General features: G+C 30.3%; 1 protein-coding gene across 7 annotated transcripts in view; it reads right to left on the bottom strand.

Annotated features, from left to right (window-relative positions):
* Window positions 1-18,550, bottom strand: part of LOC114329862 (casein kinase I) — a 149,439-nt gene that overhangs the window by 130,347 nt on the left and 542 nt on the right. For all 7 annotated transcript variants that reach the window (XR_007699242.1, XM_050655759.1, XM_050655757.1 and 4 more), the window contains exon 2: window positions 18,083-18,189. Coding sequence is in view for 6 of the 7 variants with exons in the window: in XM_050655759.1 (XP_050511716.1) it covers window positions 18,083-18,189 (107 nt within the window). In the remaining variant the exon portion in view is untranslated. The remainder of the gene's footprint in view (window positions 1-18,082; window positions 18,190-18,550) is intronic.

The raw sequence follows: 18,550 nt of genomic DNA, 5'->3' as shown, positions 1-18,550 counted from the left end.
CCCGAAACAGGTCAATTTTTATTTTTAAGTTACGACTTTTTGGCCTATATGTCATACTAGTGACGTCACCCATCTGGGCGTCATGACGTTATCCATGACTTTTTTAAACGAGAATAGGGGCCTTGTGATAGCTCATCTGAAAGGTAAGTTAATTCTCTATTCAGTAATATAAACAATAACATAATTATTTATAGAGGCTGTCCAAAAAAAATTTTAATTAAATTTATTAACATAAAAAGAAGAATGTCTAATTTATTTAATTCAAAATACATTTTACTGCTATCAGAATACAGGAAAAAATGTTTATTTGACAAATAAATATTGTTTTTTGCTTAAATTCAATATTAAAGCAGCCACCCACCTGCCTCTTGACACTTTGAACATTTAATTAAAGCGAAAAGCAAAGAATATTTTTCAAATAAACATTTCTTTCTGTTTTCTAAGAGCAGTAAAGTGTATTTTGAATTAAATAAATGACATATTCTTCTTTTTATGTCAATAAATTTAATCAAAAAAATTTTTTTTGGGCAGCCTGTATAAGTAATTATGTTAATGTTTATATTACTGATTAGAAAATTCAATTACCTTTCAAATGAGCCACCACACGACCAATATTCTAATTTAAAAAAATCATTGATGACGTAATCACGCCCAGATGGGTGACGTCACTAGTATGATAATAATGCCAAAAAGTCGTAATTTAAAAATAAAAATTAACCTCTTTCGGGATTTTTTTCCAAAATCGTCCATTCTCGAGAAAATTAATTTATTCCAACCTTTACATGCTCACTGTATGTTGGGCTGCACACACATGTAGATGGTGCTACAGAGGAGCATTAGTTCAGCTCTACTTCAACATATTGTGTTAGTGTGAAAATAAAAAAATAATGTTTAATTTTAAATATTTAATTTAGAATTACTACTTACCTTTTGTTAAATAATTAAATAAAATAAGGACTCACTACATGGCAAGTAAGCAGATGCACCATCTGCAACTGTTGTATAAAGATTAGATTTGGTTGCCAATTAAATCCAACATTGGGATATGCAATATGATATCTGCTTGATATCACATACAATAGATGACATGAAGAACGTGATAAGGAAGCTGGAGGGAAAGGCAGATGAGGTTGGTCTTAAAATCATCACTAATAAGATAGTAGAGATGAGAATAGGAATAAGTGAGCATGGTAAACTATACATCAATCAAGAAGAAATAAAACAGGTTAAAGAATTCTGCTATCTTGATAGTATAATAGTGCAAAAGTTGGAGTCCAGGCAAACATTAAACATAGAATAGGAAAAAGAACAACAGACAACAGGCCTTTGAAATCCTCTCATATCATATCTCAACATAAATTAGCCAAAACACATTTAATAGTATCATCAAATCAATACTACTATATGTGAGGGATACTACGATATGGGAGTGAGACATGAACAATATCAGAAGGAAATGCAAGGAAGAGTTTTTGTAAATATATTCCCACAAAATATTCTGAAGATGTATTGGCCCAACACCATAACAAATGAAGAATTGTGGAATGCATTAAGACAAAGAAGCAGAGGATGAAGCTAGTAGGTAATAACTCATTCTAACAGGTGGGTAAATAAACTTTGAAAAACACATTTTTTATTAATTTTATTATTTAAAGAAATTACAATTTTTATTTAAAATTACTTTATTAGGTACATACCTAACCACTATTACCGAATAATTTATTGAGATCGAATTTTTTTATTTGAAGCTCTACTTCTAAAATTTCTTTTTTTCTTGTTGAAAAATACTATCTTACTTCTTTTTTCTAGTCTTGCTGTTTCAATTTTTTTTGTAAAAGATACATTAAGGGTTTCGCTCCCTACATCTTTTACTTTTTTATTTTTTGAACGAGCCTGAGACATCTTGGCTGTCTTCTTGGGCAGGACAGCAGTTGTCGTGGGTGTACTGAGCAGCACAGTGGAAGTAGAGGGTACATTGGACGTCTGCTATGTGTCTTCCAATTGTAGGTAATCTACTTCCACTTGACTGTCTTGTGCAACTATAAAAATAAAAAAAATTTCAATTGTTTTAGATGTACCAGATAGTTTTTTCTTTATAAAAAAAATCTTTCTCGAATTAGGTAGGTAGTTACTTTTATTTATATACTTTAGCTATCTTAATAGCTAAGTTAATAATCTACCTTAATTTAGAATTGGAATAAATAATTATAATAATTAATTCGTATTAATAATATTTATTGATATTAATTCTCATATTTTGAGTTTGCTTAAATTTGGTTTACAAAAGATCTTTTTTTTGTTTAATGATGTCTATAGATAGGCACAAGGTCTGGCTATGGGGAACCGCTTATCACCCTTGTTCTCAGATTTATTATTGATCAACATAGAAATAATATCTTTAACAATCAAACTTTAAACAATAATACCTTTCAAAAAATCTTAAATTGACTTAGAACTGTAGGATACAATATCCAATTTAGATGGAAATCTTTCAGATGCCAAAAACATTCTAGATTTACTCAAAAACTTACATCCGGATGTACATACTTTGGAAACAATGGATAAACTTAAGTTAATCTTTAGAAAACCGACTAGACCGACTATACCATACCTCCCTCTTCTAATCATCCTTTTTAACAGAAGGTGGCTTCTTTCTATTGCTACATCCATAGAATACGTAAACCTAGCATTATCAGATAATAGTTTTAAATAGTTAAACTAATGGTCACTGTACTACATTTGTGGATAACGTGCTGAACAAAAAAATGTTCTAATTCAGAAGTTTTGTACAGATCAAGACCATATACAGGTTATTGTTCAGATAATATTGGAAATATTGATCAAGCTTTATATATATATATATATATATATATATATATATATATATATATATATATAAATTTAAAATTAGTTACCTTTATTTAAATAAATTAATAAAATAAGGACTCACCAGATGTGAAGAAACCAGATGCACTGTCACAACTGTTGGGTAAAGGTTGGATTTGATTGCCAATCAAACTCAACATTTGTGCCCCTACATCTGTGAGACGAGGCCTAAATGTGCCACCACCTGTTGCAAGTATGTCTTTCTGAAAACAATTCATTAGTTCATTACTGATTAAGAAATGAAAGGGTTAAAATCAAAGTGGTGTAAGTCATATTCTTGAAATGATGTAAGCCCTATTTTATAATCTTGATATTATATACACAGACCTCTTCAGAGAAAAAGTGGTGTGTAAGTTTTTACTGTAAATACTTACACCACTTTTCCTGATGAAAAAATGTCTATTTATCAAAGTTATAAAGCAAGACTTCCATCATTTCACAAATATGACTTACACCTCTTTGGCGTTAACACCCTCAAATACTAAACTTCTATTGTCTCAACACTAGGTTAGTTCCCATCATAAAATTAGTTTCATTGGATTATATTTTTATAAAAATATTCCACTCAGAAATAGTGTAATTCGACTGACCTGGTGTTAAGAGCTTTAAATTTAAGTTACCTACTTTGTCCGCAGTTTGGTCTCTCTTCAACTGGTCCAAAACCTTCTGCTCGTTATATTTTTGAATCTGCAATGTAATTAATCCATATAGCTCTAAATGAACCGAAAGTTTTATACATTTTCCTATGCTACTTTTTGGCTAGTGACCCTTTTTAAGTTTATATATGCAGTGTTCAGCTGCTTGGGAGTTCTCGGAAATTCAGTGCTATTTTTTCCCAGGTTTCATTGTTTTGGTTGGTGGACATAGCATTGGTACATTATTTGTTTTCAATTTAATATGCTTGTATCTGAAAACAAAAATACAATTAGAAATTTGTTCTGTAAGTTAGAAAATTTCGTACTTACTTTCCAATTATTTCCAACAGCAAACATTTCTCTCTCTCTCTCAGTATAATTTTTGCGTGGAGGATTTCCGTTGGTATTGCTCATTTTTAATATATTTTTTAATTATATAAATTATGTAGTTATTTACTATGGATTGAAATTTTTTGGTTATAAAATGAAATTTTGAAGGATGACAGCCGATTGTGACAGTATCGATACCAAATCGTATGTCAGATAATCGATTTTCTACGATCATATAATTTTAAGATGATCGACGTTTGAGAAACTCGTCACTGGTTAACAGTTGATCAAATCTAACAGCTCGATTAGATGATCGAAGATTTGAATAACGTTTCGGAAACCGGCTGTTATTATTGTTTGAGAGTTCATTTATAGTATTTATAAGGATACCAAAGGCTAACAATCAATCATATAATGACAAGTAATTTACAATACAGTGTATCAACATTCATGTTTAATCAAATAGAAAAAAGGTAGAATATACCTTTATATACTATAGAAACGTTTGCTGGAACTAGAGTATTTAGATTTTACATTTTTGACATCCCTCTAGAGAAATTCTGATGATTGAAAGATTCTATAATGATTTAAATCTATTACCAAGGTGTTATTACAATGAAAAATTAGGTTCCACGGTTCACTTTCATTATTAAAATTTGAAGTTAAAGAGACAATAAAAATACTTAACTAAAGAAAAGTTGATAGTTACATTTGAGCAATTATATCAATATGACAAAGAACCTTCCATAGCAAATCAGGCAAAAATACAAAAATTGTGCTGGACAGATCAAATTAAAGAGACAATAAAAATACTTAACTAAAGAAAAGTCGATAGTTACATTTGAGCAATTAGGTATATCAATATGACAAAGAACCTTCCATAGCAAATTATGCAAAAATACAAAAATTGTGCTGGACAGGTCACCTTATAAGAATGGATAATAACAGAACACTTAGTAAAAAGCTTAATAGACTATGGTGGAATGTCAGGCAGTAAGAAGAGCAAGAAGAGGTGAATAGAAGAGAACAATTGAGAAGCAATACTAAAGAGATATTGAGGGCGGATAGCTGTGAAAGGCCAAGGCCTGAATTGGGCTGTTACAGAGAGACTGTTGGAGAGAGAGAGTTACATTTACAACTAAAAGAATATAGAGAAAAACCGATATCTAAAATAACAGATAAGTCTATGAAACTCTATGAAAACCTACTGAATTCGTATATGGATGTTAAATGAATCCAAATATATGTGCAAAGGAAATATAACTCCAATAAAAACATTTAATATAAAACACACATGAATTTCAAGGATCATCCATGATCCAAGTTAACACATTTGGTGCCCATGATGCGTGAGTAGGGTCATGGTCATGGAGGTTTTATTAAAGGCATCGATAACGCATAAGTGGAGTCAGTAGTACTGTGTTACTAAATGAACGATTTAAGTATTTGGTATTTACCAGTGAAGTGGCACTTGTTCAAGATGAGCACCAAACATGTTAAGGACAAAAAAGGCATAAAGAGAAAAGAAATAAATAATTAACAATTTGAATTCTTATACTAACAAATTTTCCATTTATTAAATTGGAATTTTAAAAAAATGTCAATGTTTACTATAAAATATCATTTTGATCTGTGAAATACTATTTGTGATAAACACACTCATAACAATGTATGTAAATAAATGTCTTATCTATATTTAAACATATGATTTTAAAGTTAACAACATTACTCATGTTGTTGAAACCAAGCAAAATTATTAACCAATTAAATATAAATTATCTAAAAACTGTCATTTCAAGCACATGATTAGTCATTCAATTTAAAAAAATCCAAACTTATTATACATGGAAGAGACAGTTACTTCTAGGAAATCATGTTTTGGAAAACAATTAACTTAAATATTCAATAGAAGATATGACACAGATTCATGATAATACAGATAATTGCTACCTTTATAAAAATATTCAAGCAAGAGTCACGATTTAAGAATTGTTTTGTAAAAGATTTGCCAAAACTTGTTCAAGCCTGCTCAAACAAGTCCAATATGGGCCCTTCCACGAACATACGCCTGTTTTGGATTACTTCGACAACCAATATTTTACTGTGCAACATAAGAAGTACGAAAGTAAATGGCGCTAATAATTATTCCAATAAACAACAATGTAATTTGCAATTTACTTTCGTTCTTCTTATTTTGCACAGTAAAATATTTACGTATTTTTTATGGGAAATAAGCCACAATTTTACTAAAAAATGAATTTATTAACGTTTCGAAGCCCAAATCGGGTTTCGTTGTCAAAATACAAAATACTATTAAAATAAAACAAACATATGACGGATATTCTTGAGTTGGGATTGATTTCATGTAATCGAATGAACTATCTTTTAGTAAAGTCGTCCCAGGAACGCAACTCATAAATATTGGCGATATCATTTTAAAGTCTTCTACTTTAAAATGTATAATATACGTCTGAATTGCCAATATAAATGAGTCAGATTAAATAAATTATTAGAAGAATTTTTTTACTTAGCAACAACATGTTTGTTTTATTTTAATAGTATTTTGTATTTTGACAACGAAACCCGATTTGGGCTTCGAAACGTTAATAAATTCATTTTTTAGTAAAATTGTGGCTTATTTCCCATAAAAAATACGTAATTATAAAAATGCCACAAGGAAATAGCTTCAGAACAACAGTAAAATATTTGTTGTCGAAGTAATCCAAAACAGGCGTATGTTCATGGAATAGGGTGTAGCACATAACTTGTATCAGCATTAAAGCAGACAATATTAATTAATTCACAAAACAGAAAATATTGTGAAATGTAGTAAATAATTTTAATATTTTGGGAGAAAACTATTATTGAAAATTTCTCAAATTTTGGAAGTGGTATTTATCTTTACATGTTGGGTATAGTCCAAGCCCATCAGTGAGAATGCACATTTTATCAATGAAATTCGATATGTTTAAGACATTTCAGAAGCTGCTAAAGATAATATGTTTTAACATCACATTAATCATTCTGAATTAGTCGACCAATATTAGTACAGTTAAAATAATTAGATGATAACTGGAGAATAATGAATAAGCAAGAGAAATGTTAATGTTTTTTCTATGTACTTTAATGACAAAAAAAAGCAAGTCCATTAGCGGAACCGAATTCAAAATTATTTTGCACATCATATTTGAAACATTATTTGGTTAAAACATCTCATTTTTGTTGGCAAAAATATATATTAATTTGTCTGGACTAAATTACAGTCCTGTTTACCTTAGAAGGGTTATGTTAATATCAACATTAACACAATGTTGCCAAACTGAATATTGTTACATTCAGTGTAAATTATCCAACCGATTCCCTCGCCGACTATACTCATAATATATGAATATTTATGCATAATCATAAACATTTGTGACTTTTGATGAGTGCAAATACATGATGATAACAAATAGTGTGTGCCGAGTTGAGTTTAGTTGAGATTGTTATTTTTGTTATTCCTAAACTCCTAAAATATTTCTAAAAGATATTTTAAAATGTAGCTTTTTTACGTTCAAGAAATATGAGAAAACTCACAATTGAGGTGCTCAGAGCAACAGTGGCCTAACACACAACCCACAATTTTACCAAAACATTTTTATTAAATGGCACTCAACTTATTACAGTGGCTCAAGCAATGGTTGCTTGAGCCACTCTGCATCTGAAAATACTTAAATAAGGGACAACTGTAATGTAATAAAAGCGTTTTCGTAAAATTGTGGGTTAGGCCACTATTGCTCCGAGCACCTCAATTATTCAAAATACATAAAAAATATGTCACACGCTTTGATGTAAAAAATACACACGTGCTGAAAGGTTAAAAATCTTGTTCTATATTATTAAAATCACTTATTTTACCATTTCCCCCATATCTAGAGACTCCAGAAAAATACATAATGCATATTTTCTTTATTAACTTTACATTTGACTCTATTTTATAATGACAGGTAAAAAATACCGGCTTCTGTTGTTACATTGTACTTAATAATGGAATGTCTGTAGTTAAGGGTTGAGAAACAAATTATATAAGAAATATAACAGAGAAATGAAAGATAGCTTAGATATAGAAAATTAAATGAAAGATAGCTTATTTAGATGAGACTTAGTTTTAAACTCATCACACAGGGGAAAAAAAAGCTAGATAAATAATAACTGATCATCAATTTTTTTCAAACATCTGGAAGAAGAAATGGAACTAATCTGACATAACAATGGCAAGTGCAAAAATATGCTGAACTAAAAAAATATATTAAAATACTAATTAATAATAAATAAAGATAATAAAGTTTTTGACGATTTCATATCATTTTTAAAAGCATTTTAATGTTATTATAAATGATAAACATCTCAAAAAATACATTAATCTACAATTTTGAATATTTACTTTAAAAAGGATTCCATTCATTGATAGTAATACAGAAAATAATGAAAATTACCAAGAAAAAATGATAACAAATATTTTAAAATGTAACTGAAAGAAACTATCCTTTTTTAATGTTATTCATCACAATACAAATGACAGGATAAAAACCTTTTGTCACAGCATAGCTATAATATTATTAATATTCAGGTAATAAAATTATATATAAATCGAAATAGAATTTCATTGATCTCTTAACCCCAGATAGTTTTAAATTATTATTAAATTAATAATCCTTTTATCTGGAGTCCCAAAGATAATATAATATTTTATATTGAATTTTTATTTTGAACTTAAAAAGTGATAGTAATTAGATTGGATATTTTCCAGTATATGTGTAGTATGATAAAAAGCTTAATATACATCAAAATAAGCTTAACAAGTTAACTAAAAAGTTGTCAAATAAGTTTAATATTATGTTTATATGGGATTAAACCACAATTAAATTGTAATGAAAATTATATTATTAACCCTCTACTAGTGCCCAAATTTTTTTAGTACCACTACAAATATCACGCTAAACTGAAAATTATAGGGTAACAATCTGTCTGACTGCCCAAATTTTTAAAAGCTGGATGCTTATCCGATCTAGTCCAGAGTCTGGTTTGGGTATAGGGAACTTGCACATTTTTATTACATATAATGTTCAGATTTGTTTAAAAATGAGACTTCCAAAATTTCACGCTTCAAAAACTCATAATAACTTAGAAATACAAATTTAAAATCTTCTGTATTTTAAAATAGTTCAAACGACCTGTGACGTCACATAGTTGAACTTTATGGTTATATTTAGGTATATTCTTCTTCTTATTCTTTAGTTTATTGGCCTCCACCTAATTGGGTATTTGGCTAGCTCATCGTCGCAGAATAAGGGAAAATATTTATATTCTAATGACATTTATTGTATGTCATTGCAATAATATATACCAGTTTGTTGAGATTGCAGTTTGATACAGTTTTTGAAGGAAAGGAAAGAAGGTTTAATACGGAAAGTAACAGAAAACACTATAAGTGTTGTTTAGTGCCATTTTGTAAAAGTACAGTAGGAAAAATTAAAGAATACCCATGCGTCATCGATGATTTGCATATGAACAAAATCAAAAATTTCTAGTCAAAACAATGTCTAAACTAAGTTAATACTGTAAAAAAAAACAGATGTGACTACTACCCCACCATACGATTTTTCGCTACGTAAATGTGTCAAAAATTTTTTGTGATGTTATTGTTTTTCTGATAATACCTATATATTTATTGGCAATAAATGTTACTTTTACTACCGTAATTAATTATTTGATATAGATTAATAATACAAAAATAATGAGTAAGCAAATATAGTATTATGAATTTCTCCATGTTAAAGTTGCCGGACATAAATAGTAACAGGAATTTAAAAAATGTCGTTTAGTCAGCTGCATTAACTGACTTAAATGAAAGTAAACTTAATGAATTCAGATCATTTTGGTATCCAGATCATTTTCTAGACATTATCTGCAAATAAATGTACATTCGTAAAAATATATTAATCTGTAATTTTATACACTATGATTGAAAAGAGTAATATGTACACATTTGGCAAACTCATAGATAGAAGTTAACCATATTGACAGATGATTACTTACAAATTTTATTGACTTATTTTAATTAAATAAATACTTACCAAACCAAAAATACAATATAATATCAAAATAGCTTTGAAAAGAACTGAGTTTATTCAAGTAAATACGACTGATTATTAAAATTTATAAACTCTACCGAACCTAACCCAGTTTCACTGTCAAAGTGACAGAAATTGAATATGTCAGATTATAGTTGACCAGCACGATTACTCCAATAGTAGTTTATACAATCATTATCTCTACTGATGTTGAATGTTTTTCTAAGAATGACATTAGAAGTACAGAAATAGTCAAGTGTGAGTTTAAATTTTCTACTAAGTTAATCTATGTTGAACAATTATTGTATCGCCGTCTCACTCTGTCAATTATAAATATGTAACTGCGTATGTCTTGGATGTCTTGTAACGTTTTTGCTTAGTAGACAACACTTAATAATCTATCTCTCTCGTTTGTTATTTATAGAAAAAGGCAGCAAATCCAAAATATGTGCTTGATATGATCGTTCATGGGTATTCTTTCATTTTTCTGACTGTACAAGTTTTCTATATCTTTAAAATAGTTCAAACAATCAAACGTTTTTTCTACTGACATTTCTAATGTCTAATTTAAAATTATATACAATTTTGTTTACTTTGTTGGTGCAGAATGTAAACACACAACCATATGATGTCACGACACATTTTGGGCTAGCTGCAATAATTTGAATTTAGAATCGTCTTTAGGGGCCAAATGTAACACAAAAACAACTTTTTTATTTTAGATACATGTTTTAAATTATGTTCTGTTGTGATTTATAGCATTTTTTTTTCTAATTTAAAATTTTATGCAAGTTCCCTATTGCAGCTATAAAATACTTAAATACTAAGTCTGGAAACTTTTATTACAGTCCGCCTTGAGGCTGACTAGGGCACTAGAGGGTTAACAGTTTAACATTTTGATTTTAACTCTAGAAATTGTTTTCAAATAAGATTATTTTAAAAATTCTGAGAAAATGTATAACCAAGGATGTGTTGAGGTGACCAAGTCAGTGTCAAAATCATTAGAAAATGAGTCACAAATAAACCTCTGGGAAAATATTATTATGACTAAAACTGAATTAAAATTCAGAAACCAAACTGACTTCTTGATTACTCAGCAATATTTAATTTAATGAGATTCTGTATCCAGACAAAAGACTCCTGTAAAATTGCATGGATTAATATGAGGAGAGACAGATACATTTCATGTGAAAGTAGTATTGCATCAGTACTTTTCGTAGTTCTAATATACTCTCATTAGTTATGGATAAGAAAAAAGCAAAACTAAAGGGTCAAAGTGGAATTCAAGATTGAAGGTAGAAGAGGTTTGGGCACAAAGAAAAAATTCTGGCTGAGAAACTTAAGAGTTCGAAATACCAAAAGCTGCAAACATAATACATGAGGCACAAAACAGAGAAATCTATTGTTTGACTGTCGCCAACCTTCAGCAGAAGATGAAGAAGAAAGGGTATCATTTTCTAGAACTCAATGCTGATGATATAGTGTTAATAAAATATAGTAAAATGGAATTGGAGCTAAGACGGGAACAATAAAGATACTTGAAAAAACCAATTCAAAGCTGAGTAGGTCATAAACAGAGTAACTATAATAATTTTTAAAATATGAAGTTTTTATTACATGCAGTAAGAGATGAATAATAAAGACAGAAGTAAAGCAAAGCTTAATCAAGACATCGACGGCAGAAAGGCAGGACCTCGTAACTGAAAAATTTGTATAAAATGAGTTACTTTGGTTTTCGCTTTAGAATAAGTGTATCGGCACCTATTAAACAGAGGTTACAGCTGGGAAAGCCATTCTAAAGCGAAAACTGAAGTAACTCATTTTATACAAATTTTTCAGTTACGAGGTCCTGCCTTTCTACCATCGACATGTCTATGAAAGGAATTAATATTGGCATAACAGAAGACAGAAACTTATAGAGGAAATTTAATTAGGAAAGCTGATCATGTATACAGTCGAACCCGCTTATTTAGGATACCGGTTATAGGAATATCCCGGTTTAAGGAATAGAAAGTTGTGGTTCCGAAAGATTTTTACTAGCCACAAAAATGATTACAGTGGAGCCTCGATTATCCGTCTCTCTATTAACCGTCACCTCTGTTAACCATCAGGGTCCATACATAAGTTATATTGACTACATAAGTAAAAATTTAGTCATCAATTGATTTTGTTGGAGCGTTGCGATAAACCAAATGAAATTCGTTGAAATGTACACGTGCAGTTATGCCACCACCGCATTTTTTATGTAAATAATTTTTGTTCTTATTCAGGGCTCTGGATTAAATTTCAATTTAAATAGGTAATACCTAATGATAAATAATACTGTGCTTTTTTAGTGTTCTATTTTTACAATCGCAAGCCGAAAAATAATTACGCATGGCACAATAATTATTATTATAATTGATGATTTTACGTAGATTAAGAAATTCAGTCGTTGCAAAATGTGAAGTAACAATAAAACAAAAAAGATTTCGGAATATTTTAAATCAAATTGATTCGACTGTACTAACATAAATCCCTCTTATATTGTCAAATAAAACATACAAATACAATTTGAGAGTTATGTACCGGGTGGCCAACTAAGAACGGCCGTCGGCTATATCTCAGAAACGGATTATGTCAGAGCTTCGGGATAAAAAATTTTATGACAAAAGTGACCTCGAGAAAAGCCTGGAAATTATTTTTAGAATTGTAGGTCTACCGCTAGATGGCGCAATTTAAACAGAAAAATTTAAAAAGGAAAATTTGACAAAATTTTACCAATTAACAGGCATTCAAAATACGATCATCTTATTCTTCATAAAATTATGCGTATATTTTGTAATACAAGTTTTGGTCAATCTTTTAAAATAAGAGGTAGGGGAGAGTGGGAACCTTGTTACGGAAAAGTGCTTGTAAGTCCGGTTCTGCTTAACCGATCTTTACAAATTTGGTCTTGTTGTAAACAGCTCTTTACTGGCAATGTAGGAGTTATAATGTCGAAGCAACCTAATATGTTTGGTACCTGCTAGAGGGCGCTATTTAATTTTTATTTTAAATCTAGTTTTCCTTGAAAAATATTAAATAGAAACATACCGTTTTATTATCAGATTATAAAAGAAGAATAAATTAGCAATAAAATACCGAAAACAGCATGTCGATATCTTCTTCCAATCCGGAGATATCTTAAAAAACGTGTTAAATGGGAGAAACTTTTATGCTTAACTTAACAGTAGTTATAAACCCACTAACTTAACTAATAATTGCATAGGTCTTACAAATTACATTAATTTACAATAACAATACATTGTAAATCATAAATTATAAAAAAAAATGCTCAGATACAATTGGCTTTTAACTACATAAATTAAAATTTATACTTACCTACTACCAATAATACACAAACTAAGTACCTAAGTAAATTCCAAAATAGTAATTACTGAGAAAAAACTAAGACTAATGGCGCCCAAGGTGCTCAAAATGTTGTCCATCATTTGCAATACAAGACAAAAGTCTCCGACGAGTGGATAAAACGGAAGCTTCAATTTCTGCTACTGGGATGCTTTGTATTGCATCTCGTATTCTTTGAATCATATTATCCCTTGTCGTAGGTCTATTAATAAAAACTATCTCTTTTATTCTTCCCCACAAATAAAAATCCAAACACGTTAGGTCGGGGGACCTTGCTGGCCAAGCAAATAGGCTTCCACGTCCTATCCACCTATCAGGATAGGTTTGGTCTAAGAAATTCCGAACACCTCTATAGTAATGTGCTGGGCACCCATCATGCTGAAAAATCATGTCTCGACGAGTTGCTAATGGTACGTCTTCTAAAAGTAGTGGCAATTGGTTCATTAGAAAATCTAAATAATTTTCTCCATTCAAATTTTCATTAAAAAAATATGGTCCAATTATTTGTCCACCTAGAATACCGCACCATACATTAACAGACCAACGACCCTGATGCCGAACCTCCTGCATCCAATGGGGATTCGTTTCAGACCAGTAATGCATATTATGGCGATTTACATGGCCATCACTACGAAATGTAGCCTCATCTGACCACATAATACTTGAAAGTAATTCGGGGTTGTCGTCTATCATATTTAGTAGCCAGTTACAATAATCCAGCCTGGTATCGAAATCTTCAGCATTTAAATGTTGGTGTAGGACAAGGTGATATGGATGCAATCTAAAATAGTAAATTTTGAGATAATTAAAATTTTGCAAAATGTGGAAAATATAAATATTTACAAACTATCATTCAAATATTGGATGAACTATAAAAATTATGGCGTATTCTAATTGCGAATAAAGTAAACGAATATGATTTACTAAAGTTACCTGTGGTCTCTTAAAATATTTTGGACAGTGGTTCGACTTATTCCCAAACTTCTGGCGATAGCTCTTGTGCTTAAATGGGGGTTTACATTTATAAACGCTAAAACGTTTATTACATTTTCCTCAGTGCGACCTATACGACGTCTTCGATGCAAAGGTAAATGCACACTTCCTGTCGTACGTAAACGTTGTGCGATTCGAATAAAAACTCGTCTACCGTGATGTCGTCTGTTGGGATACTGCTGTGCATATACTCTAGCAGCAACAGTGGCATTTCTCATACATTCAAAATAAACTGCCAACATGTCAAAAGCTTCTTCATTTGTAATAATCATATTTTTATATTTATATTAACGAATGTAATTAATTAAAAAGGTAACAACATAAACAATAGACACAATTACAACGCCATTAAAAGTTTTGACATTAGAAGCGATATTCATTTGTTAATCATAGCCTTGCTTGTAGGTATGTAAAGGGCAATTTATTTTATACTTATTACTGAAGTGTAATAATTTGACTGTTACTGATTAATCGACTTAGGTAATAGTTTCCTAATACTTTTCATCAGTCCTTGATTCATAAGATAAATGGTGGTACAATATACCTACTTACCTAATAATATAGTAACATAATAAGTCGAAATTAGAATATGCATAAAAGTTTCTCCCATTTAACACGTTTTTTAAGATATCTCCGGATTGGAAGAAGATATCGACATGCTGTTTTCGGTATTTTATTGCTAATTTATTCTTCTTTTATAATCTGATAATAAAACGGTATGTTTCTATTTAATATTTTTCAAGGAAAACTAGATTTAAAATAAAAATTAAATAGCGCCCTCTAGCAGGTACCAAACATATTAGGTTGCTTCGACATTATAACTCCTACATTGCCAGTAAAGAGCTGTTTACAACAAGACCAAATTTGTAAAGATCGGTTAAGCAGAACCGGACTTACAAGCACTTTTCCGTAACAAGGTTCCCACTCTCCCCTACCTCTTATTTTAAAAGATTGACCAAAACTTGTATTACAAAATATACGCATAATTTTATGAAGAATAAGATGATCGTATTTTGAATGCCTGTTAATTGGTAAAATTTTGTCAAATTTTCCTTTTTAAATTTTTCTGTTTAAATTGCGCCATCTAGCGGTAGACCTACAATTCTAAAAATAATTTCCAGGCTTTTCTCGAGGTCACTTTTGTCATAAAATTTTTTATCCCGAAGCTCTGACATAATCCGTTTCTGAGATATAGCCGACGGCCGTTCTTAGTTGGCCACCCGGTACTATGAATTTTTATTTTTTTATTGTTCTGTTAACCGTCTTTTCAATTATCCGTCATACCCTTGGTCCGGTGCCCTGACAGATAATAGAGGTTCCACTGTATTAGAATATCCCAGTTATATGAATATTTTTGTTTGGCATGAAGGCTATTCCAATAAGCAGGTTCAAATGTAGTATTAAAGCCAAACAGAATATTAGGATAATGAAAATTGCTTGGATTAATAGGTTGTTTGGATTTCTTGAACATGAATACATGTTGAGGCAGAGGTGTAATCAGGATGATCTTAAGGGGGGGGGTTACAACTACTTGATGGTCTCTGGGGGTATGGAATAGTAATGATATTAAGCATATAGAGCTCAAAGTATAAGGGGGGGGGGTTATAAGCCCCAAAACCCCCCTGGTTAGGCCTATGTGTTGAGCAAGCTTTAGCATAAATAGTGAAATATTTAGAATGTTCTTGATGAACATATTTTATATAATACAAATGTTTCAATTTTTGGAGTACAGTATACAGCTCCAAAACACAAAAGAAACAATTAGGTATTGAAAAAATTACTTAGGTGCCAAAAATTTTAAGTTTTCCAAGAAAATAAGAAATAAAATTTGTACAACACAGTATTTCAAATATACAGGGCATCCAGAAACTTTCCTTACAAACGAAGACCTGGAGATTCCTCAGATAATTTTAAGACAATTTAACCCAATCCACCTAGTCCGAAAATGCTTTCTAAGGGAACTATGCTCTGTTTTTAAACCAGGAGGAGTAATTAAAATTTACACAGCCGTAATGCTTGTTTGTAATTAGTCCAACCTCAGGCAAGTTTACTCCACTGTTATGAAATTTTGACAATATTGGCATTTATGAAATTTTGACACTATTGGCATTTCATAAGGTAATTAAGTTATATCAGCGTTTTTTGTGTTTTCTACGTTATTCCTTTAATTTTTAGGTTTTTAGTCTGCTTTTATATAAACAGCAGTTGTTTCTAGAACTCTTTAGCGACATATTACAGTAGAACCCCGCAAATCCGAACTAATTGGGGGGACAGCCTGTTCGGATTCTGAAAAGTTCGGATTATCCGAAAGTTAGCCTAAGAAGCTAAGGAAGATGATTTTTAAAAGATATGGTCTGCCACCGATCCCTTTATGAAACTTTATCCGCACGTTTATGCCTCCAATATTCTAAAGCTGAAAAATATTTAGATCACTGAAATATTAAATCACTAAGGCCAGTAGTTTTGTTTGGTCATGGGAGATGGGAATTCAGCCATGTAAATGATTCATTTAATTTGTAATCTGGATATTGATTACACTATGTTTCTCATGTTTCTTATCTTTTTCAATGTTTTCCTTCATAGTATACCATGGGAAATGTGTATTATGCACATTCCTTTATTGATTGTGTTTAAGTTTTTTAAAGGATGTACTATGTGTATTTATTTTTAATAAATTTCACATGTCCAAATTCCTATTAATTTTACATTGTTAAATTTTCTGGTTCTCTGTACATATAATAAACATGTTTTTAAATTTTTATTTTGAATTTTTAGAATTTTTTCACTTTCCGTTGGTTCGGATTTGCGGGGTTCTACTGTAGTATAATATAATATTTATGGATTACCGTTGAAGGCTGACATGATCAACCACAAAAACTAAAAAAGATGTATTTGGTGATTTTTCTAGTGACTTTCTTGGGTGCGAATCTGTGTTTTTAGTTTACTCCTCCTGGTTTAAAAACAAAGCATAAAGCTCTTTAAAGATGGCGTCTTATAATTAGTTTTTTTAATAGGTATCACCAGTTTTTAATGCTTTTATTCAGAAAAAACGACAACTGGTACACCGATAAATATCTTCCAGAGATAAATTAACTCCATCAACTACGAATTTTTAGTACCAGTCATAGGCATCCGTCTTGGGTAGGGCAACCGTTATTATATTGCATAATGTGTAATTTTTGTTTCTTTAACCATACAGTAGGAAAAATGAAAGAATACCCATGAACGAACATATAAAACACGCTGTATTTTCCTGTCATCGTGTCACACAAAAAATTGACCAGCACAAGTACATGTAATACAAGTACATGTATTATTACATGTATTTGCACTGGACAATTTTCTTTGTGACACAGTGACAGGAAAATACAGCGTGTTTTATATGTTCGTTCATGGGTATTCTTTCATTTTTCCGACTGTACATAAATTTTAGTTTGTGAACCAAATAATAAAAGGATTTTGATGTTTGTTTAGCCTCTTTTTGTCAGATTTATGTTATTTTCTAATATTTTTTGTTCGATTCATATATTTTTTATAATTTCTGTACAAAATTTAAAAATGTTCTATTTTCTAACTTATAAAGCAATTTTTAAGTTAGGAGTGTTGTTTAATTTGGCAAGATATTTTTCTTCTAATATTTTCAATGTTTCTCAGACCTCTATTTTAACTTTCTCTGAAGGTTATGGGTTAAACATTACCTTAAAATCTCATGTGTTTAATTACTGCTTCACCTACCTGATATGTGGTATTCCTATGCCTCCATGAAGAATTTTATATAGTTTACTTTCATATAAAAGCTGTGGATGCCTTGCTCTAATTGGTTCAAGTTTTACTGCTACTTCCTAAAATAATAATTGATCATGAGAAATGTTGGTCAAAAGCCTAATTAGATATTTTTATTTAGTTCACAATGTGTGGAAAGAGTAGGCATAAAGTGAAACTCAAGATTATCCTTGAAACTACTGTTAAAGAACAGGAAATGAATTAAACCATTGAGAAATATGATATATGTTTGCAATAAATCTCTAATTTCACAATAAGGTCCTGTATTACAATCTGATTTACTTGTCACAGACAAAACAAAACTTAAAATACATAATTAAATGGTAAAAAATGCAAAAAAGTAGTAAATATTTCAGACTCAAACAAAGTTGTGAAATACTTTAGTAAAGTAACCTACTTTTGAAATGTTGCGAATTAATG

This window comes from Diabrotica virgifera, chromosome 7 (assembly GCF_917563875.1).
Source record: "Diabrotica virgifera virgifera chromosome 7, PGI_DIABVI_V3a".
Lineage (NCBI taxonomy): Eukaryota > Metazoa > Arthropoda > Insecta > Coleoptera > Chrysomelidae > Diabrotica > Diabrotica virgifera.
Note: the sequence above shows the minus strand (reverse complement) of the source record. Positions and strands in the feature narration are given on the sequence as shown.